The sequence below is a fragment of the Medicago sativa genome, chromosome 2 (assembly GCF_051527215.1).
Source record: "Medicago sativa cultivar Bolivia chromosome 2, Bolivia_mono, whole genome shotgun sequence".
In the NCBI taxonomy this organism is placed as follows: domain Eukaryota; kingdom Viridiplantae; phylum Streptophyta; class Magnoliopsida; order Fabales; family Fabaceae; genus Medicago; species Medicago sativa.
In genome coordinates, this window is record NC_140750.1 from 1087347 (window position 1) to 1112079 (window position 24733).

Consider the following 24733-nt stretch of genomic DNA (forward strand, 5'->3'; position numbering starts at 1 on the left):
TTCAAAAAGTATTATATTCTTTGCACCATTTCAAAAGCTCATTTATCTTAAAAGATTCTCAAGACAAAAAATCTTCCTATTATTTAATCTAATTCATTTCTTACCAATTTCACATTATAAGGTTTTCCATCTTACGGTTAATACTAATAAATTTTGGTCAATACTAATAAATAAGTTCTTATATGAAAAAAGGTAAATCACAAAAAAAATAAAGCCCGTTATGACAAGATCATGATTCATGTAAACCACAATGATAATATTCGTTTTACTCGAAAACCTTATTATCATTATGATAATATTAGTTTTATTATCATTGTGGTGATACAACATAAATGAGTAATTTGTTGTGATACTCGAAAATCAATGGTTTATCATCAAGTGCGCAAGGTTTTATAAAAAATAATATGATTGACATTTATGTTTTTTGAGGGGAAAATAATATGATTGACAAGTTACTTTGATAAAAATCACTATAGACAATGATTTGCTCTATAATTAAGGGATTAAGAGATTAATTGTTTTTCTCCTTAAAAAAAAGTAGTATCACCAATCAAATTATATATCACATATCATTTTTTTTGACAAATCACATATCACTTTGTTGTATGTTTTTTTTTAAGGAACTTTGTTGTATATCATAAAAAATATTTACATCTACAATGGGATATATAATTGGATACACATGGAAAAAAAAAAGTATATATGTCCAAAAACGCTTTTGACAAAATTACGTCTATGATCATCTAAGTTTAATCTTTTTAAATTGGCCGAATCATTCATTTATTTTATATTATGTTTGCATATGTACGTTATCCTTTGGATTGTCATCATTTATATTATCTTTTGTGTTTATGTTGCAAACCACAACTTTTATTCCAGAACTAGAGATGAACAACATTCAAGTGTCTATTCATTACGTCTCACACTAGAGATGTATGTTCCATTGTTTTCGATTCGTAAGATCTAATCATTGCTATTGGATGAAGACATTGTAGAAAAAATATGAAAGTGAATGGAGAAAGAACAAAGATGAATATAAGATGTCCGTTTTCTCAATATTGAAATGTCATGGTACTTTTTTTTAAAAACTAACCGTGCAAACATTAATAACATAAATTACTAATTCAGGAAAGTAAAAAAAAAACACTAAAAAAAAAATTAAAGGATTAATCCGGAGAATGGGTCAAAATTAAAGGAATACGAACATAATTTTAGCAACAAAAGAAATTATATCCACATTCTATACAAATTAAACCTTGAAATGAAAATAATTTTTAAATACAAATCATTTCATTGGTGACAAATTTGGTTTAAGTATTTCCAGGGTTGACCCGATCCTTTAAACACAATTATATAGCCAATCATAATGCAATGTAATAATATAGTATTAAACTACTTTCACAGCTCCTTCTTTCAACTAATACATAAAAACACTTTCATTTTTAGCAGAACTGTTTATGCCGTATTTCGATACCGTACTTTCACAGCTTCTTTTTTCAACTAAAACATAAATTCACTTTCATTTATAGTAAAATAGTTCATGTGTAAACCAATTTGAGTTGGTGTGGTGTTGATTTGGAGTATGCTCCTCCGCAAGATCAGGTCTTAGATTTGATTCTCCTCCTATGGGTATACCTAGATCACTTTGATGGGTTCAAATTTAGCCCTCAGAATACATGTGTTAAATCTCTTGAATGAAGAGTTTTGACATTTATCACGGTCCTACCAGCTCATCACGGTCCTACTAGCACGAGGGTTTAGTTTCTGCAGTTCTTTGCAGTAAGTGTGAAATCTCTTGAATTGAGAATTTTGACACTTATTGTGGTCATATCAACTCGATATATTAGTCTCTGCAAATATACGTAGAGAATATTATAATTTATACCGGAGTGAATTGAACTCGATACTAGAGAGAAACACATTACAAAGTCTCAAGTTAACATTACCAAACCAATCTAAACGGGTCGAAATTTTCTATCATTAAAATCAATATAACTAATCATTATTTTAAAAAATGTGTAAAATTCAAGTAGAACACTTAAAATGAGACAAAAGAAATATGTTATTTGAAAATGCATTCGAAGAGAACAAAAATACTATAAAACAAGAAAATCTATCTATATAGATATGTCTAGGTCAAGATTTGTGGATACTAAAAAACATTTCTCATAAATTCATGAGAGGACATAGCATTGCATTGATTCAATTCAATTATGCATGCCACCACGAGCTCGATATGAATGCGTTGCAGTACTGTCACCTGCATTGCATTTGCATCGAGGGGGGCCAGTGAAGCAAAACAATATTCACGTACTCTTTCTCTTGACGTGGTGTTGTTTCATTGGTTGGAACTTGGAAGTGTCAGCATGAATCTGGTCACGGTAATTATATGTTAATGATGATAAATTAATGTGTCACACCAACACTCAGTCACGGTCCAAATGACAGACAATCTGAAAATAAAGGACTAAACTACAACGACCCTTCTTTCTCCAATTTTCATTTTACAATACAATCTACTACAGTACTAGACTAGATTGGATTCAACGGTGTTTCAAATTCAGATATTTGTCTTTGACCAGCCATTATTGTAATCAATTTATCTATTTTACCATGGCGTTTACACACCTTAATATTTGTGTATTTATGCTTGTTCTAATCAGAACTCAAGTTTATTGGAAAATATAAAGTATCTCAAAAATATAGATCGGTGGAAGAAATGCTCTGAAAGAGGTATAACCGCAAACACTCTGATAGTTAAGTCAATATAATGATCGAGTCCCCACACCCGTATCACCTTCCATGTTCCAATGGTCTGTTTCTCAATGGTCGTGCAATTGGAGCCAACTCTTTTTGTTCCGTTTTGGTTTTACAATATATAAAGGATGCTCGACTTGTACCAAGAAAGTTCAATTTCACAGTAAATAGGAGTAATAGCCGAGGACTCATGTAGCGAAAATTAAGTGGCCATGAGAAAATCATATCTAATGCAAATTTGAAACAGAATTGATGATATCACTCACAGTGAAGCCAAGGAGGCTGTTTAATTTTCTTAAATTGCGTATGCAAATTACAGAACTAAGCACAAACGCTTTAGATAAACTAGACAAATACTTGCATAACGGTCATTTTGATCCGAGAGCAAATGACAATTTTGGACGGGATTTGTTTTTTCCCAATAACTTAATTTGGTTTATACGTTCTTGCTCCTCTTCCTGTTTCTTCCTTCGCATGGCTTCTTCTTTCTGTCTCTGTAACTCTTCTAGCTCTCTATATCGTTCCTCCTCCCTTCTTTGCTGCTCTAGTGCTTCCCTTCTCTGAGATTCTTCAATCTTCCTCCTGTTTTCCTCAAGCATCCTTTCAAGATCTTCTTTCTCTTTACGAGCTTGTTCCTGCAGAACAACAACATAAATAAATAGTGTTAATGTAAGCTCTCTCCGATGATTTTACGCTTGTTCCTGCGGAAATAAGTGTTGTAGTCTCATGTAGACAAAGAAGCTGGAACTGGAAATCCCCAAATCATGTTTCATAGACTAAAACATGTTTTTTGTATTTTAATGTATAAACCGAGTTTTTGAGCTTTTCATAAACAAAGTCGAAAAAGACTGAAGCATGTTCATCGGATTATCAAAAGAGTTAAAATATTAAAGCCCTCAACTGGTACCCTCCTTGGACTTGCTCAGGGAACAACATAAGATGAACTAAAAGTCAAGTAAACCTATCAAAACTCCACCATCATATCAAATCAACAAATTTGCAAATTCAAAGATTAAAAGGAGAACAAAAATAAATTTCAAATTTTATTCCAAAAGCAGGACTGGAGATTTGTTAAATCAGAAGAGTGTGATATTCATATGTTGGTCACTCCAGAGAAAGGAAATAATCAGAGTATAGTGCAATCCGAAATACATACCTCCTTCTGTTTAGCATCAATAAGAGCCGCTTCTTTTTCTTTTTGAAGTTGAGCAGCGACTTCGTCATTAAGTTTCTTTCTTCCCTCTTCCAACCGCCTTTGAATCTCCACCCGAACCTCCTCAGAACTCAAGCTTTCATCAACTCTCTTACGAATAGCTTCTTCAACCCTCTTAGCAGTCTCTTCTTCTATTAATTTCAACTCTGCTTCCTGTTGACGCCTGTGAAAGCATACAAAATGTTAAGCAGGAAAATGGCTACACAAACAGGGGAGTGCCACATATAAGTAGCCTCAATATTCTTTATCATTGGCATCTCACATAGAAACTGGACAATAAACATGCCTGCTTCAATTTTTAATCCCCTTTACATTCTCCCCTTTTTTCTTTTTACACTTACCTAAACTACGTAACAGAAAACCACAATCAACGACAAACTAACCTCCATGGTGACAAAGGCACTAAAAAATGGTCATGCTTTTAAGGCATACCTCTATCGAATCCTGATCCAAACAAATGTTTCAAAACTGGTGAACAGTAGATAAATGAAGCAGCCAATTTGATCATCAAACATAACAAGTTGAATTATAGCAGTACCGTACCTTCCTTCAGATAAGCCTGTGGAGAAGAAATTAAAGTAACATTTTGCAGTTTTAAACTAATCATGGAAATACTAGAATTTTTGTATTATATATCTTTGCCATCTTAGTTGTAGTAAAATAGGTCAAATTCTTTTGCTAGTTAAGTGATTAAAGCATCAGGCCAATTGAAAAACCATGTTTCAGCCCCAATGTAATACTATTGAAAATGATATTTATCTTCATAGCCAATAATTTACTCTAATAAAATGTCAAGGTTAAGTTTTAAATGAAAAGTAAGAACGGATGACCATTGCATCCAAAGAATTGAACTGAAAAACATGTCCAAACATAAAAACAATCCAGTCTGTAAGCCGGCTTGATGCCTGGACCCTTTGAGGTGGGTCACAAGATTAGATCTATCTTTCTCACTGTGTGCAAGAACAGATGAAATCCTAAACAACTTATCCCCATATCTTAGCCTTGCCCCACCAAATGGGGGGGGGGGGGGGGGGGGAAGGAAACTTGATGAAAATGTTTACCACCCAAGATCCAAATTTTTCCCCGCTAGATGGGAGTAAGCTACAAGGATAAAAAAACACCGCCATAACACCCTATCATCTAATAAGTTTTAATAGTGTCGGCATATAGTGTTTCTTGGTACTCCCTACCTTTTCTATTGAACTATCCATAGCTGGTCAACCTCCTTGACAGTGACAATGTTGCTAAAGGTCTTCTCTAAACATGCACAGACCATACAAGACAAGACTGTCATCTTTTCTACAATGAGAGCAACCTGTCTACCCAAGTATTCTCTCTAACGATAGGATTCCTATTATAAATCCTATCTTCTGTAACCATTCATTCATGTAAACAATAATTAGTTGATGGTTAGTTAGCTAACTGCGATTCATAATGTTATTTTCGTCCCCAATGATAAATGTAGATTGAAAAAAAAAAATTATAAGAAGGTAATCTATGATTCTTAAGAAAACCAATGGAACTAGAAGTAAGCAGAACTGATCAGTATAATGAAGACTAGGGCATCCAGCAAGTAAATTGATGGAAATTGTCCACCAGCGCAGAGAGAATGAGGAGTGTGATAAGTATCTAAGTACTCGAGGAATCCTCCCTTAAAAGTTAGCAGTCAAAGGGGAAGAACCAAGCCACTTAAATACTCCACCGAGCATCTCATACTACTCAATGTGGACTTTGAGCACCCCAAAATATCCAAATTCCAATTAGAGTGTTGTGAAGATCAAATAATCTAACTATGTAACGAGAGAAGTATTTCACTTCATTTTAATCAAAAGTTGCATCGTATTTGAGTATATATTCTAACCCTCAACCTCAAGCCCTCAACAAATAAGTACCATAAAAGTGGTGATATGGGACAAGTCGTGAAGAAAAAAAATGGTCAATAAGTGCAACATATTTTAATAATTTCACATTAACAGTGTCAAAACGCATAAATCAAACAGCATAGATATAGATCAATTTCCTTTTCCATCTCACACAAATGATGAAGAATCGCTCTGAACAATCAGGATGAAACCCACACAGTTTCAGGGACTCGACAAATATTATGTGGCTGTTGGCAGTAGAAAGTAATAAATATAAGCTGGTACAAAAATTATAAATTATGAGACATGAAATCATACAATGTGATAATTACTGCCTGCAAGGATGGAGCTCAGTCCAGAATTAAGGACGTGTATAATAGAGAAAGAAAGAGAAGTAAGATGCAATGTTTTCCTTTCTGGGTTAAAAGAAAAAATCCAAACGAAAAGCAGGGGAGAATAGGAAATCCTCCAAAAACAACCAAAACATAGACCATTGGGAAAAAATTAAGGAAAAAAATGTATGGTTTCCAACCCCTCTGCAAATTCATACGAGAAACCCCGTCAAGAAAACATATACTGATATCCACAAAGGAGACAGGTATTTTCTGCTTCATAAGAAATAAGGTGGAAGAAAAAGTGCAATATCCTATTCCTCTACATAATTATTATTTTCTTTTTGTTTAAGCCAACAAGGCCATCAACTAGTCAAAAAATCATAATGTTCATATTATAAGGCTAAGGATGGAGTGGAGAAGCAATAGGGGCAAAACATAGTAGCATAGCCCTTAGTCTATGGATGATAAGAGCAAAAGCAGGGAAAATTTTCCATTACCTAGTAAATAGGTCTTGAATCATATCAACATGTTCTTACAATATGAAATTAATCATAATACAAATCAGTAGATGCCCTGGAAGTGGAGCATGCTAATTTCCAGCTATAACAATTTAACAAAAGAAAGGAAATGGTTATAAAGGTTAACCATAATATCCTTCTTAATTTTCAGCCAGTCTGTGTCTTACCAATGATATACATCTTTTGTGCATAGAAGTTATGTGCATTAATAATGTCAATGTTCTAAGTTTCAGTAGTAAATATAATTTACACATAAAATACTGAAATTTTCATCAAAAACCAAAAGAGCCAACTAATGATTTCCATCTTAAAACATAAATCAAATAGAAATGAAGAAAAGGCAGAATTAGAACAAAACGTCAAGCTTTTTATCTACCTTTTCTTCTCTTCTTCTTTCCTTTGTTTCTCAATAGCAGTTTTCTGCTCTACTGACCCGAGGCTTGAACTGGAAGATTTATGAGCAGGAGACAATGAGGAACTCCTACTTCTTTGTCTTCTGTATCGTTTTGCAGTTGGAGATCGACTTCTGCGACGCCAAGTAGTTGTAGAAGGACTTCTGCGGCCTCTTGGTGAAATAGAACGACTTTTTCGCCTGTGAGATAATACAAATGATTATAAGCAATGAACCCTTATAAAACCAAACAGCTATCTTAAGTGAATATAAAGCCTGCCCACCATCTAGCATGTTAATACGAAAACATGTACAGTTACCTCATAAAATAATCATTGTCTGCTCCATCTTTTATCACATGAAGAAGCAAATGTCACAAACGAGCAATGAAAAAACACTTATCAGAACTCACCACCTGTTCATATCCCTCATTTTCCATGTTATGGGAAGAAACTGATGTTTCCTATTTTTTATAAATATCATATATCCTATCTTGTTCTCTAAATAATGTCCTATATATGTTTCATTAATGAGTTTCAACCTCGGCACACAAATAAGAAACCACACAAAAGAAAGAAACCCATTGACAATTAGCAAGTAATAAAAAGTATGCGACACCATCACCGGACACTTATGACAGGGTCTTCAAATACTTGAATATTAGCAATGTCAATCATCCAGCATAACAGCATGCATCTCATTCCATAGTTCAAGTGCTCAACGAGTTGAGCTTAACAGAAGAGGTCCAATTCCAAATGGCATACTAAAAGAAATTTAGCCGTCCATTCGTATCCAATCGAACAAGTACAACAAATAAGCTAAATGATAATAAGAAACTACAAAGTAGATATTGAATTCAAATTACACTTCACAAATAACCAGCATTATCAATCATGGGGTTCAACATTGACCACCACATTTTAGTCATAAATACACAATAGCTCTGTGGTCTTGAAAGTGTGATGACTACCCAATTTTATGTCCTCGTCAAAATGCCATATGCATTTCTTCAAACAAAGTAAATAGTCAGTTTTCCACAAATACTCTATCAAAGATATCCTCTCTTTTTTCTGGAATTTCTTTAGTATCCAAATAAGACGTTAATATAATGGAAAGAAGAAAAGCCCCGCTAAAACATATTATTTTACACGTTTTGCCTCAAAGCTAACCCCTGGTTAATTAAATGCAATTTTGGAAGAATATTATTCTAATAGTATAACATCCATGTTATGTCCATAGAACATCAAACCTGAAAGCAAATATAATTTATATATATATATATATATATATATATACCCCTCACATTTTTTTCATTAATAACTAATCCATATTCAAGGTTCTTCAAAAATTCGTTTGATAGAAATCAAAGCAAGACTGCTTAGTATATTGTTACACTTACATAGTATATCGCAGATATGATGTTAACAAATTCAATTAAAAAAAAAATTATCTCAGCAAATGCAACAGTGATATGGATTGTTAACTACTACTCAAAGCCACCACCAGGTACAGTTTACATCATAAATGATTACAGCAAATACCGACACATACGCGTTATAGATACACAGCAAATAATTTGTAACACACGAGTCCCAAATCATTCTACCTCAATAGTACATATCACATAGAAAAATAAACATTCAAACAGGGTCACCTGCTATACGAATATGGAGACCGGCTTCTATCACGTCTGCTCCTCCTGCTATATCTATGTCCAACCGGTGACGGTGAATGCCTACGCCTGTAGGGAGGCGATCGGGATCGCGACAAGTCTCTAGGCATCCTCCCAACACCCGATCCCCAATGAGCTCAAAAATATACTTTTCACAATCAGACAAAGATAAAGTTTCCCTGTTAAAGCAAAACAAACAAATTCAGTAAAAATCAATTATTTCACAAAACAATCAAATCAATTAACCAATTATCAAGTTATTGAATGATTATTGGAACGAAAAATATGAATTAGTGAATAATTGGAGATGCAAATCAAAGTGAGAATCCGTTACGAGAGTTTCGTATATCAATTTAATTGTATGAAGCAGCGTGAAAATTAAGAAGAAGAAAAATTCACCTGAAAAATGAAAATGAAGGGAAACTTGAAATAGAGGAAAAAGGAAGAGAGATGTTGTGTTGTGATATAGAGTTGAATTTATGGTTATCGAGATGAAAGTATGGAGGAATTGGGAAATTGAAAATCTGCAAACCCTAGAAAATGAAAATTGGGGAAGAGAAGAAAAACGAACGAAGAAGGACGAAACTACTTTTTATATTTGCGTTTTACTAATAAACTCAAAACGAATCGTTTTACACAAAAACCATTAGACCAATAAAAATGTGAAGCTACGTATTGTATGGAGTATAGGATTGTCCGTAGAAAATTGTTATAAGTACTTTGTGGACGGACTTAAGCTTGTTTGATACACCAAAAAAAGTACTTACTTGATGTCGAGGTAATTGCTTAGTGCTTAATCAATTTTTAATCCATCCATAAGTTATAGTAGTCAGAGGATAAGCTATATACTATCCAATAAATTAATAAATTGAATTTAAAATGTTTCTTTAATAAAAGTTAAAACAATACTAAAATGTCAATAAAGGTCTACTCAATTGATAAGAAGATATCTTACTTTTAAGGTTGTTGTACTTAATGTTTCGTAAGTATCTATGTAAATATTATTTGAGTTTGGCTTAAATAGGCATTTTGTCCCTGCAAATATAGGTCATTTGAAATTTCACCCCTGAAGTTATTAATCTTTCCATTTTGCCACTACAAAATATTAATTATTTTAAATTTGATCTTAATTACGTATTTTTGATGAGGTGGATGGTAATTAGCAATGTGGCTCACGTAAGCAGAAGGTAGGTGCAATGACATTTTTGCCCTTAATGGATCAGGAGATGCGCAAAAAGACCAAATCACCCATGTCTCCATCTTTTCATCTTCCCTCCTCTTTAACTATAAGAAACACGATCTGGGAGAAAAATGTTATAGGGTGAGGGTTGAAACACGATTTGGGGGGGAAATTATTGAGAAGAACTCGTTTGGAACTCGATTGCCTCTGAAAATTGGTGTTTGGAATCTCTATTGGAACGCGAAGCACTAAATCGAACTCGTTTCTGGAAAGCTCGCGTGAAAAACCCAGGTACGTGATAAAAAACATGATAAAATAGTTACCTTTGCTTGTTTAGATAAATATTCAAAATTGGTTACCTTTGTTTGTTTGTTCAATGAAGTACATGATAAAAAAAAAACATGTGGGTTTCTATTTTTCGCATACTTTACTATGTATTGTCCATACCAACTAAGCTACGCTCACGAGGACAAGGATGATGAACACATCACACTATTAAAATACATAAAATTTAATCGCATAAAAAGATTAAGATAAAAAGAAAAACGTACAATAGAGTAGATTGCAAGACAATCTCTTTCTTAGCCTCGATAGGAATGATATAATTTTTGACAATGAACAAGGCTATTTATAACGAGAAATGATGAAAATAAAATACACATAAAAAATAAAAAAAATAACTATCATTAAAATAAATACTCAAATGTATAAAAAATGTATGAATAAATAAATAACTCAACTATATTCACTGTATTTCTTCAATTTTCTCACAATATTTTACATCTAACTACATTAAATACCAATTTTTTTTTATAGATAGACAAAACGGTGATTGCCATGGAAAACTCACACACACAAGTGGATGAGCTGAGATTCGAACCCTAATTATGTCGTCTGACCTGACAATTTTAACATTTTTACATGATAAGCTAAGACTTTGGGACCTATTCATATTTTTATGAGTTTAATAACTATATGCTGACACTTAATCCTAATTTAGTTATATTTTACTATATTGTCACATGAAAAATATATTTCAAAATGTAATTTAAATATAATAATATAGTAAAATATGATTAAACTTACCTGTAAAATCTATTGATGTATTATCAACATAGTTTTAATAAATTCTATAATATTAAAAAAAAACTGAAATATTTAATATCTCGTTATCACATCATTTCAAATAGAAAGTTTAGTAATATAAAATAAATAAATTTTAGATAGTGCAACAACAACTTATTGAAAAAAAGTAATATAATTCATACTAATCACGAAATATTGTTTTTTCTCTTATCTTATTGAAACAGTAAAAAAAAACAAAAGATTGGAATTATCGGTCAAACAGACAACAATTTAATTAGTTGATTATAAATTATTTTATATGATTTATAGTTTCCAAATATACTTGATAGTAACATTTGATAAAAAAAATAGTGTAGATACCGGTGCTCGTATTTGGCGGATATCTATTAAAAAATTCATGTACGAGAAATCTATATTGACTTTTCATAAAACGAATTTATTTGATAAACAAAATGTATGAAATATTTTTATGAAATTTTCATAAAATGATTATCAAAGATTTATTTTATTTTGATAATTAAAAGTATAATAATGATGATGATTAAAGAATAAGAATGACGAACAGAGAAAGAAGATGATATAAAGTTTTGAAATATGTATAGGTTTTTTATGATCAAAATTTAAAGTAAGGTTTTTTACGCTGTTTTGTTTGTAATTCCAATTTTTACAGTGATATATGTAAAGTGAAATGTGAAGTGAGAGAGATGATAGAAATGTTTTAAAATATGAGTAAAAATGAAAGTGGCATGAGATATTTGACTCCAAAGTGTTAAATTTGGAAGTAAGGATATTTTCGGTGTCTACTACTACTAGAGCTGTCAAAAATGGGCCGGGCTAACGGGCCGGCCCAAAAACCTATATTTTTGGGCCGGGCCGGGCCTAAAAAACTAGCCCAAAAACACACTCGGGCTTTTTTGGCCCAAGCCCATTTGGCCCATACAAAAATTGGACCGGGCCGGGCTGGCCCATCGGGCTTTGGGCCGGCCCATTATTACTATTTAATTTGATTTCTTGTTAAAAAATAGTATATTTTTGAAAAAAATTATCAACTATTTTAAAATTTATCAATAAAAAATATTTGAATTAATAAAATTAATAAAAATGAATGAATTTAGCTTAAAGTTTTAAGATTTTAAAGTTTATAAACTATTAATTTGATTTAATTGAATGAATAATATAGAGTTTCATTAATATTCAATGTTTTTTTTTTGAAATTAGAGTTTCATTAATATTCAATGTTAATGTAAGAATTCCTTACACTTTTATGTTCATCCAATCATATTTTAGGAAAAAAATAGTGGTGAGTGACTAATTATAAAAAAAGAAATACGGGCCGGGCTGGCCCATCGGGCCGTTGGCCCATGTAAGGGCCGAGCCGGCTCAAATTTTACAGCCCGTGCATCAACCGGGCCGGGCTGGCCCAGCCCAGTTATATGCATTGGCCCAGCGGGCCTGGACCGGGCCGAGCCGGGCCGGCCCATTTGGCAGCTCTAACTACTACTACTACTATAAGAAAATTGTACTCAAGCAAAATTTCATAATTATTCTCGGTTAAACTCATATTCTTCTTAATTTTATCTGGTCAATCGTCATTTTGCTAAATATAAACTAATTTATTCATATTTTTTTGTATCTTCCAAGCCTAACTAATTTCCTATCGTATAGATTTTCTAACATATATAAACATAGAAATTTGTTCTTGTAGATATAAACATATAAAATATACAAGAAGTGTGGTGCAAACATTGAACGGTGTTTTCATATGAAATAAAAAGTGATTCAATATAAAAATTACATTAATGATTATATTTTGACTATAGTCGCACGTTTTCCAATATTTAATCATATCAACTTTCTCATATGTTTACATAAAAATTGTTTTCGTATATATAAGCAAATAATATCACAACATGCGAGATTCAAATATTTAACAGATTTTTCAATATATAAGAAAAAATATTTAATAGCAACATTCTGATAATTTTTAATTTAATATCTTTAAACATTTGACAATATCAACGAGGCAAATCGTTTTACATAACATAACTACCGCAATGTTATATGAACCGTGCAAAAGCACGAGTCTTTTACTAATTTTGATAGTAGTTCCAATTTTTATTGTGATAGTAGATTTATTTTTTCTTTTAATCTTTGTGTCAATTCCATATTGATCTCAAGTCATTCATATGTTTCTTCTCCCTTTTACTCGTTCTTCTTTCATTCTTACTTGATTTATTAATTTTTCATTGGCTTCTGAAATATTCATAGTGTACCCTTGACATATATTTGACTTTTTTAGTCACTAATATTTATTAGGACCAACCTAAGGGTAAGACTACTTAAACTTTAACTTTAGCAAAACCTACAAAATATTTTTTTTATTATATTTTATAGACAAAAAAGCTTCACATGCAGACAAAAAGGCTAAAATATATTATTAAATTATTTATAAAAAACATAAGGACATAGAGCGTACGCACGCACGCACACACGCCTACGTGTATGTATGTGTGCATGTGTAGACATAATTTTACAAATTAATATATACTATAGAGAATAGAGGGAATAAACACGACAAAGTAAAAGTTGAATTGGTTATTTTGTATATTCAATAGCGTGTTTATTGTATTATTTGTTATTTACACTTTACATCATCGCTACTTTCTTATTGTCTGGTAATCAACACTTGTTGCCATGTTTTGAACAAAAGGAATAGGATAATCCATAAGAGTGATTGGTGTGGCATCGAAACACATTTGTATCTCAACTAAGTAAGAAGTACCACGAACAGACCATAGTAAATGATCAAACTGATAAATCTTATTTTATTTTTATAGCTTCAATGATTTCCAGTGCTATATAAGTGGATCGTAGGGTGATGTTTTCAGCTTTAAGAATCAATGTGACATTGTAATTAAACTGCAGATTCATTGACAAGATAAAGTAATTATATTGTGTAATGTTGTACAATTTCAATGTTTATCCCACTATTGCTCCCAGAAGATCACATCAAATCTATTTAAATCAGCCCATAACTGAAAATAAAAGGAAACTTGTAACAATTAGCAAGCAACATGATATATAGTGGGGGAAAAAAGAAATTTTTAATTCAAATAAACTCACTTTTACGGGGTCAGACTTTAATTGTGATGATGTTCTGTACTGGTTTATGGGATGAGGAGACACCTTGTTTGATGGGCAAAGACCATGTAAGGTGAAGCTTCAAGAAATTGTTGTCATGCATTGTAAACTAGGGTTATTGCAAGTATCAGTTGGCCATTGTTTGGCCAAGGTGTAGTGGTTAAATGATGTTGCATTATTTTTTAATGTTACGTATCATATTTATGTTAACATAAGTCTTCACCAAAATTATCATGATGATTATGACAAAATAAATTACCATAAATAATATGAATTGGTTCATTGTGTTGTAAAAAGATATGATATTTATAATTTAAATAGAGAAACATAGGTGAGATTAAATGTTATAAAGAAAAGGGAAGGGGAACTTGAAGGAATATTGAAGATAAAAAGAAAGAAACTTACAAGTATAAAAAAATGTTTGATTTATTTTGCTAGACATTTGAGATGCATTTGAATAAGAGAGTTATGAAAAAAATGTTTGAGATGCGTTATGAAAGAGGAAGAATAAGAGAGAGTTGGAGAGGTTACACGACATATTGAGATTCTAAATGTTTGATAGCGTTAGATATGAGTTATGAAAAAATGTTTGAGATTAAATGTTATAAAGAAAAGGGGAAGAGACCCCAGATACGTTAGAGGTAATAAGGAAGAAATTTATATGTAGACAAAATGTTTGATTTATTTGAGGTGCATATGAATAAGAAAGTTAAGAAAAAATGTTTGATATGTATTATGTAAAAAGAAGAATAAGAGAGAATTAGAGAGATTACATGATATTTTGAGATTCTGAATAATTAAGAGAGTTTGAGATGAGTTATGAAAAAAATGTTATGACGAAAAGGGAATGAGCCCTAGAAATAAGTGATGGTTATGAAAATATGATTGAGATGCATCATTAAATAAGAAGAAGGAGAATAAATGAGTTACAGAGGTTTCATGAATATTTTGAGATTCTGAATGTTTTAGTTAGAGATGAGTTATGAAAAAATGTTTGACATTAAATGTTATAAGAAAAGGGAAAGGAAACCTTGATGTATGTTACGGGTAAAAAGGAATAAATTTATATGTAGAAAAAATATTTGATTTATTATATTATGTGTTTGATATGCATATGAATAAGAGAGAGTTATACAAAAATTGAGTTGCATTACAGAAGGAGAAGAATAGAGATGAGTTATGAAAAAATGTTTGTTATATGAATATTTTTTAGATTTGGAATGAGAACAATACCGTTGATTTTCTTTGTTGAAAATATCAAGTGATTAATATGATGAGGGTATATATAAAAGGACTTAGTGTTTTGTCATTGTAGAAGAGAAGATTGAAAATGGAAAAGGCAAGTTTGATGTGACACAGAAATTGAAATATAACCATACATAACTTGATGCTTGCTTGGTTATTGTTATCACAAAACGGTTGAGTCTCTCCACTAAAATAACATTATCCTTGTTGCACACCCTCTACACTAAAAATGGAAAAGGCAATGCGTGTGAAAGAGTGTGTGTGTGTGTTATGAAAAAGTTTTGATGCATTAGTGAGATTATGAGATGTTTTGTTATAACAAACAAACTTTGAATGGTAATTGCTCAACTAAATTAGGATTTTGAAGTGGCTCGGGAAAATATGTGATAGTTGTTGATTTTAACTTTACCATTTTTCTTTTTTGGAAAAATGATTGTTTCCCTGAAATGTTTAAGTTTTTATTTGGAGACTCTTGACAATGAAAAATTTGTTTGGTAGCTAAATTCAATTCTACTTCAAGCTTCCAAATTGTATTTTGTTATGTTCCCAAATTTTGAATCATATACATTAATTGGTTGTATTGAAAAAACGAGTAACGTCCTATATTAAATTAACATCACTTCTTATACTTAATTCGACATTAATTAGCTAAACTCAATTCTACTTTACGAAAAATATCACAATGTTGTATTGTATGTCTCCCCACCAAAATTACATTCCAAAGTTGCAATTAACTCTTCACTAAAAATGGAAAAGAATAGTGTGTAAATAATGATGAGTGGCATAAGTGTCATTATCATAAGTTTTGTTATAACCAGTTTTGAATACTAATTGTTCAACACATGATCATTTTAAGTAGCGAATATTATATTAGTTAGTGGCATATGATGTTGTTACATTTGATTTTCAATTTATAATTTTTTCTTTTAGAAAATTATTTCCTCAATGAAATGTGAATATTAATTTGATCCTTCCATGTTTTGGAAAATTTATACATTAGCTCCTATTTATTTTTAGGATTTCACAAATTGTTCCGTATATTTTTGAAGTTCTCAATACTAATCCAAAACTTAAATAAACAATGTAACCAATCTCTTCTATATTGAAAACAAGATAAGTGGTAGAAATACAATACATAACAACAATTTATATTGAAACAATTTAACATGTGGATGTAATATTAAACTAAAAAACAATTGGAGTCTCTTTTTCTACTAGCACATGTTTTGTTTTCAAGCAATTGAAAGAAGATGTCAACCAAAATTAGAATATTGAATATTCATATTAAATACAATAACATCATAAACACCAAATATAGTACAGTCTAGTAATCAAATCACATACACCAACATTATCAATACTATTTTATTGTCGAGTAATCAACTCTTGTTGTCACGTTTGAACAAAAGAAATATGACAATCCATAAGAGTGAATGTTGTGGCAACAAAGCATATATGTATCTCAACTAAGTAAGAAGTACTATGAACACACACAATCAAAAGATCAAACTGATAAATTTTAATTTTTTTATAGCTTGAATGATTTCTTGTGTTATATAAGTGGCTCTTTGGGTGATGTTTTCAGCTTCAAGCATCAATGTGACATTGCAATTAGACTGCAAATTTATTGTTAGGTTAAAATAGTTATATTGTGTGAATGTTGTACAACTTTCATGTTTATCCCACACTTGCCTCTAGAAGGTCAGATCAAATCCCTTTAAATCAGGCCAAACAATTGATAGGCGTGGAACCAAACTTGCACCCTGATGAAATGAAAAGAAAAAGAAACTTTCAACAATTAGCAAGCAACATGATATATAGCGCCAAAAAAGAGGAAATCTATGATTTAAATGAACTCACTTTAGCACTAATTAACTCACATTGTTTGATGGCCAAATGCCATGGAAGGTGAAGCTTGAAGAAGTTGTTGTTATGTAACTAGGGTTCTTGCAAGTATCAACTGACCACTGTTGGGCTAAGGTGTAGTGGTTAAATGTTGTTGCAGGTTGTGCCAATGTTAACATGTTCATGTTAGCACAAGTCTTCAGTAGAATAATCATGTTAATTGTCACTAAAGAAATCACCATAAACAATATGAATTGGTTCATTGTGTTGTAAAAAGGATAGAGTATTTATTAATTAAAACAGATGTGAGAAACAACTAATAGAAATATAGGTGAAATTAAATGTTATAAAGAAAAGGGAAGGTGACCTTGAAGGAATATTGGAGATAACAAGAAAGAAACTTATATGTAGAAAAAATGTTTTATTTATTTAGTTAGACATTTGAGATGCATATGAATAAGGAAGTTATGAAAAAAATGTTTGATATGTATTATGGAAGAAGAAGAAGAATAAGAGAGAGTTGGAGCGATTACTTGATATTTTGAGATTCTGAATATTTAAGAGAGTTAGAGATGAGTTATGAAAAAATGTTATAAAGAAAAGGAAAGGAGCCCTTGATATGTTAGAGGTAATAGGGAAGAAATTTATATGTAAAAAAATGTTTGATTTATTTTGTTACATGTTTGAGATGCCTATGAATAAGAGAGGGTTGTGTAAAAATGATTGAGATGCATTTATGGAATAAGAAGGGGAATAAATGAGTTAGAGAGGTTACATGAATATTTTGAGATATTGAATGTTTTAGTTAGAGATGAGTTATGAAAAAATGTTTGATATTAACTGTTATATGGAAAGAGGAAGAGAACCTTGATGTATGTTAGAGGTAAAAAGGAATAAATTTATATGTAGAAAAAATGTTTGATTTATTTTATTATGTGTTTGATATGCATATGAATAAGAGAGAATTATAAAAAAAAAAAATGAGATGTAGTACAGAATGATAAGAATAAGAGAGAGTTAGAGATGTTATATGAATATTTTTAAGATTTAGAAGGAGAACAATACATTTCATTTTCTTTGTTGAAAATATCATGTGATCAATATGATGAGGGTATATATAAAAGGACTTAGTGTTTTGTCATTGTAGAAGAGAAGATTGAAAATGGAAATGGCAAGTTTGATGTGACAAAGAAATTGAAATATATCCATACATAACTTGATGCTTGCTTGGTTATTGATATCACAAAACGGTTGGGTCTCTCCACTAAAATAACATTATCCTTGTTGCACACCCTCTACACTAAAAATGGAAAAGGCAATGCGTGTGACAGAGTGTATGTAATGAAACGATTATGATGCATTAGTGAGATTATGTGAAAGAGTGTATTTAACATATGAGTATATCCTTATTCGAATAAAATTGTAATTTTACACGTTTTGATTGAAGAATTAAAATAAATTGTGGCATCTACGAAATTGCTACGTCATGAAAAAAATCTGTCATGTCACTAAAAACCATGTGACACCAACCACATGAGAAGATTATCTGCCACGTCGGCGCCTGTTGTAACACCCTACTTCTATTAAGCGGTAAAACGCGCGAATATATATATATATATATATACATACATATTATAGAAATAGATGTTACGTCTTCAAATCAAAACATACATGCATAAATATCATGTTACATAACATAGCAGCAGAACATATACTTATAATCCATAATCAACTCCCAATCTCAACATCATAAAAATATATCCTCCATATCTCAAAATACAATAATATCTCATCTCAAAACTACATAGTCAAAACAAAAATCAACACGCAAGCACTATCCTAGATCAGAGCCCTAATCTAGACACTTGCATATAAAAGAGGAACTCCACTCCTCGGCAACATCAAGCATACAATCTAAGCATCCTGCACTCCATTTACCCGTCCATACGGAAAGGCAGGTGGTAAACCACTGAGGGTTAGCATTACATCATCATAATCCAAAAAAAAGGTTTAATATGAATATTGGAAATGGAAGATACATTCAAATATGAAGAATACTAAATCATGCTCATACTCAAAAGTATCCACAACACATGCATATCATTCATTACCATCATACTAAGTTCATATCAACAAGTGCAACATACACGTATCACCACTTCACCTTGTCAATTAACAAGTAACAATTCAAATCACAATTACAATTAGCAATTCAACCATCAAGCACATTTCAATGCAATTCAATTCACCAACAATCTATGCAAATGGCTCTAGACTCATCTAGATGCATGTGGTACCAAATCACCTCAAGGTCGTCACCTCCGATGCAACAAAAACATCGTACTCACCTCAATCGGATATAAAATCCACCACCATCAGTCATGTATGCATGAACATATGACTCAACTACAATGCATATGTTCACACAAACAATTCACCTCAACATCATCAATACTTGTATATATGCAATCAACAACAATTCACCACCACTTAACATATATACAATCATCAACAACATCCATAATTCAGTCAATATGTAGTTGTCACATAAATACATCATCAATCATCTTCATATATGTTATTTCAACTATCCATAAAGGATTCACAAACACAATCAACTCTTAAAGTCATTTTCTACCAAGTTCGTCTCCAAAAGTCACAACTTAAACATACTAGAGGTTATGAACTAAAACCAATTCTACAAGCTCAATTGCCTATGTCATGTATTCTCACAAGTCAATTATATGTGCAGTAGAGGTTACATAAGCATTTCATCGGCCAAATATGATGAATTCATGAAAAACTCAAAGTTCGTCTCCCTTTATCACTTTTCACAAAAATTCTCATTTTCAAAGCAAAACAAGTTCAAACTTGATGGAACCAATCGTAACCATTTTTAGAAATCATATACACATTATACAACTCTAATCCTACTTCAATCTCCGAGAGAAAACGAGTTTACGGAAAGATTGACGTTTGGACCGTTTTTACCAAAGTTAGACAATTTTCACAAATTCAAGTCCAAACCAATTCAAATCATGTTCCAGTAGGATTAAAGGTGTAAACAGAGGTTAATTAAGTCCAAAGAAATATTTTAGAAGTATTGGATTGGTCCCCAAAAGCTCAAAACAACAAAACAGAAAAACTGTTTCTGGGCATTTTAGCTATTAGCTCAATTTCCCTATTAGCGAAATTCTGGCGAATTTCTTCAGCAGTTACGGGTTTTCACACCTTTTTCACCCAAAATCCCATTTTTCAAATCCCCAACTCCCAAAACACGTTCCAGAAAATGTTTATGGGTCAAAATAGGTTCAATACACTTAAACAAACATGAATCAGGGCATTAGAAACAACAATTTGACTCATTTCATCATAATCATGAAATTTTCTCAAAACACCAACACAACCACAAATCTCTTCCCAAATCCATAAACAACAATTCCAGTCATAATAATTTGGTTCCAACAGTTCAACAATCATCAACAACAACTAATGAACACAAATTCATGCACAAATCATCGCTACAACTTCATTTTTCATCAAATTTTCTCAAGAACACAAAGCACCAACAGCTATGCATTTGGACATGTTAATTCACATACTAACATGCAATTATCATACAAATCATGTTCTCAAACATAACAACAATAATCATGCACGAATTTACAACAATTAGATTCAATTCATCAATTTCATAAAATGGGTAGAAATGAAAAGTTATGAATTATGGTTGAATTCTAACCCTCTTCCCTCTAGCACCAAGATTCTCTAACCCAAGCTTCAATTTAGCTCCTAGATGATGAATCCTCTCTTGCCTCTAACCCTTGTTCTTGTTCTTCCATCTAGCCTCTATCTCTTCTCTTCTCAAATGAAAAATGTTGTGAAAAACCCTATCTCTCTACTAACATTAGTTTATATAGGCTCCCTTAATTGAGCTTAACTCACCACACCTTAATGGGCCTAACTCATTTCTATTCTAACCTCAAAAATGTTATTGCTCTCTTAACGGTAAAATACAACACTAACGGTAAAATATATCACTAACGGTCACTTACCGGTAAATAAAATAATTACTACACCCTCTCTAGTAACTTGGTGAAATAATAACTCTCACTAAGTACTAAAAATAATCCTCAACTAAATTACAAGATTACCCCTACTCTCAAAATGACCAAAATGCCCCTAAGTCCAAAATGACTAAAATACCCTTCTAACACCGAATTCTACGAATCCCAACCAAAATACACACATAAGCAAATAATCACATATAAACACATATAACATACATAAATAAATAATAAAATATAACTAGCGAAAAATCGAGCTGTTACACCTATGTGACTCGGTTGTTGGAGGGCCAAAATATGAAGGGTATAATCTTATTTTTTCGACGGCTATAGAGTTCATGTGTATTATTATTTCAACATTGAACCGTAAAAAGAATTAAGTATTTTCGAGATTTTAGAATTTTTCTGATGAGCGGTGCTAGATGACAAGATAGGCCATCCGAACAAATTGCACGAGCGAACATTTAGAGAGATTTTTATGAGTAAAAGTTGTTTTAGTTGTCCCTAAGTCCTAGCTCTGTTGATAAACAAAATCCAAAATTGATATACCGGATACTATGAACGGAGTTTGAATTCTGACTCATTCACTTGTGTGTGTGAGTTTCAATGATTATTTATTATTTTTTCTATCTATAAAAAAAAGTTGTTTTAGTTCCAAAATGCAAAATAACTTATTTTTTATTCACATAATTTAATTGTTCAAGAAAAAAAAATGTGTAAAAAAACTAGTTCGACTCTTTTATAATTTTGAATTAAAAATTAGAATTTACTTACTTTGTTAACAAAAAAAATTATTTTCTAGAATACATTTAATTTTAACTTTTAAATTAGAAGAGTACAGACTCTTAAAGTGATTCATTGTGATATAGAGAAGTTTTTTTTAAGGGTGTGATATATAGAAGATTAAAATGTTAGATATGAAGGATGCATTTTCTTAAATTAATGAAAATATTTTTTTTGACATTTTAATTGCCTCCGAATTGCGGGAAAAAAAACTAGAAAACTGGATATGGTTAACAAACAAAGTCACTTTAAGATTATTTTTTTGTCTTGTTAAGAATTAAAACTAATACAAACTTTAGCAAATGAAATTCCTCAAAATAAAAATTAGAAACATACATGGAGTCGTGCACTTCAACATTTGGTTTCTCTAATGATTTCGGGAAGGAAAGTTTTGTACTTGGTGTAGGACCATCCTTCCACCCAAAACTTCAAGATATCTCATAAAAATTATCTCTCTTGTATATTCAACATTTAGTTTATTTATAATAGTGGACTATCATCCATACTTGAATAACAGCAAAAGATTAATGAAGGTAAATGTTGTTGACATCTACCAAAAATTTCACTATCTTACGAGTCAAATATACTAATCTTTTAGGTTAGACTCTCATCTTTCTTGAGCTTAATTCTCAACACATTAGATTTGTGTCATTTAAGATTCTACATCTTATGGAGATAGTTTTGTGGTGCCAATAACAATTGGATTCAGAAAAATAACATACAATTTTGGAATTAATGAAGAATTCAAAACTGTACTTGTTTTTATTTTTGAAAGGACAAAACAAGATGTGTAAAAACATATCTTCACACACAAATGCAAATTGTTTGTTAAATAATAATCAAGATAATAAAACTAGTATAAGGGACACATCACATGCATTCAGATCTAATAAGTAATAATAGAATTGAGAATGGATTCCCCTTGGTTGGATATATTTGCATTTCCGTAAGATAGTTCACAAAATATGCCAATTTTAATTGTTTTTGAAATTCATACCGTGTGATCTTGATCCAATGACCGTAGATATGTGGAGTGCTCGATTAAATTGCTTAAAAAATCCTAATGATACATTAAATGATTTAAAATTTATATAGTTCCACCCCAAAATGTTATGGATTTACCTCATGTACCAAGACCAACGAATCTGTTTTTCTTTTCACTTCTGAATATTGAACATACTCATGTTCATTTAGTATCCAAAACAACAATTGAAGTAAATAAATTCATAAATACCAACTAAAGAAGAAATATTTTTATTTTTCATTAGTAAATTAGATCCTTGCAATTTTCGCTAGGTAACATTAGTAGAAGATTTTTCTTAAAATAAATAATAAATACATAATACATAAATGGATCGTCGATGCATAAATATACATCAAGCAAAGTATATATGTATCAAGATGGATGAACCTTGCCAGAAGAAATTCCTTTCCAAGCAGATTTCATAGAAGCAGTAGCTGAATTAAGTGCAGCTTCAATATATTTCTTAGAAGCAATAGAAGCTGTTTTTTCCATCAAGTTTCCCATATTTCTTGCTTTCTCAGCAGTTTGAACTAAACTCTCCACTTCATCTCTTGAAATCCTCTCAAGTTCTTCTTCAAACCTTCTAAATTCATCCATGGCACTTTCCATAGCCGAGTCGAGATGTTCCTCGGCTTCTTGCATTGCATCTTCTGCTTCTTCCACCTCTCTTTCTTGTTCAAGTTCAGCAGCTGCCCATGCTTTGTAGGATTCTATCTCAAATAGTTTCATAAGATCTTCGATCGTCGATGGATCGAAGCTCTTGTCGTGTAAAGATTGATCTGAAAGGAAGGTGAACTGAGAAAGGAGAGCTTCCATTTGTTTTTTGTTTTTGGTTACTCAATTGAGATCTAGCAAGAATGGTTCAATATGAGTGGAAGAAAGAAAAGGAAGTGGAGTGGGTGGGTGGGTGTTGTATGATATAAAGGATATGGATACTGTATTAGGCCTTTAATTTAAAGGTTAGAATTATCACACCCATATTGGATTCTCTTTATAGTATTAAAATTAAATTCTTTTGGGCAGTAAACTAAACTGGTAACATATACTATTAGAATATACTCTAATATATATTTTTCTCAAATAATTTGTCGTTTTATAATACTCATACTATTTGATTGCTTTGAAATTTTACATTTGATAATTCAGTTGGACATGATATTAGAGTCGGGTTAATAATTGTAATATATTATGAGTGTAAATATTAAGGTTGTATCGGAGTTCTATACATGAAGATGAGTATTGAAGATGTATACATGTACTTAGACATTCTCGTTCGGACATAGTAATAGTTTTTTTTTTGTTCCTTTTTCTAGTTAGTGCTTAAAGGGTTGCTTAAAAGGATTTCTTTTGCAAATGCTGCACAATTTTTTTTTTTTGTTAGTTAGTTATTTGGATTTATAGATTTATTATGCTTGTGGTTAAAAAAAATAAAAAACCACTTTTACTTTGATCAACTAACCGTTGCATGAAGAATACTCCCCATATTGTTGTGAAAAGGACTTGGAATGGAACCGTTGAAGTTCATTTTGTTGTTATTTATTTACACAGAAAGGTAGGGGAATCAATCACCTTTTATTTTTATCTAAGATATGATATGATGATGAAGATAAGGTT

General features: G+C 31.4%; 2 protein-coding genes across 3 annotated transcripts; both read right to left on the bottom strand.

Annotated features, from left to right (window-relative positions):
* Window positions 1-2964: 2964 nt before the first annotated feature.
* On the bottom strand, window positions 2965-9329 carry LOC146943412 (arginine/glutamate-rich 1 protein). 2 transcript variants are annotated; one of them, XM_085741689.1, is made up of 6 exons: window positions 9148-9329; window positions 8731-8927; window positions 7397-7424; window positions 7062-7277; window positions 3914-4133; window positions 2965-3392 (listed from the first exon to the last, which is right to left on the bottom strand). In XM_085741689.1, exons 3-6 carry the CDS (start codon window positions 7399-7401, stop codon window positions 3126-3128), a joined length of 708 nt encoding a protein of 235 aa, XP_085597815.1. In that variant the 5' UTR covers window positions 7402-7424; window positions 8731-8927; window positions 9148-9329; the 3' UTR covers window positions 2965-3125. The 2 variants fall into 2 exon arrangements, with proteins under 2 accessions (XP_085597815.1, XP_085597814.1); XM_085741688.1 differs by lacking the exon at window positions 7397-7424.
* Window positions 9330-23333: 14004 nt separating this feature from the next.
* MEE9 (maternal effect embryo arrest 9) lies at window positions 23334-24076 on the bottom strand. The gene has a single exon (XM_085741678.1). It carries the CDS (start codon window positions 23933-23935, stop codon window positions 23492-23494), a length of 444 nt encoding a protein of 147 aa, XP_085597804.1. The 5' UTR covers window positions 23936-24076; the 3' UTR covers window positions 23334-23491.
* Between the last annotated feature and the right edge of the window lie 657 nt (window positions 24077-24733).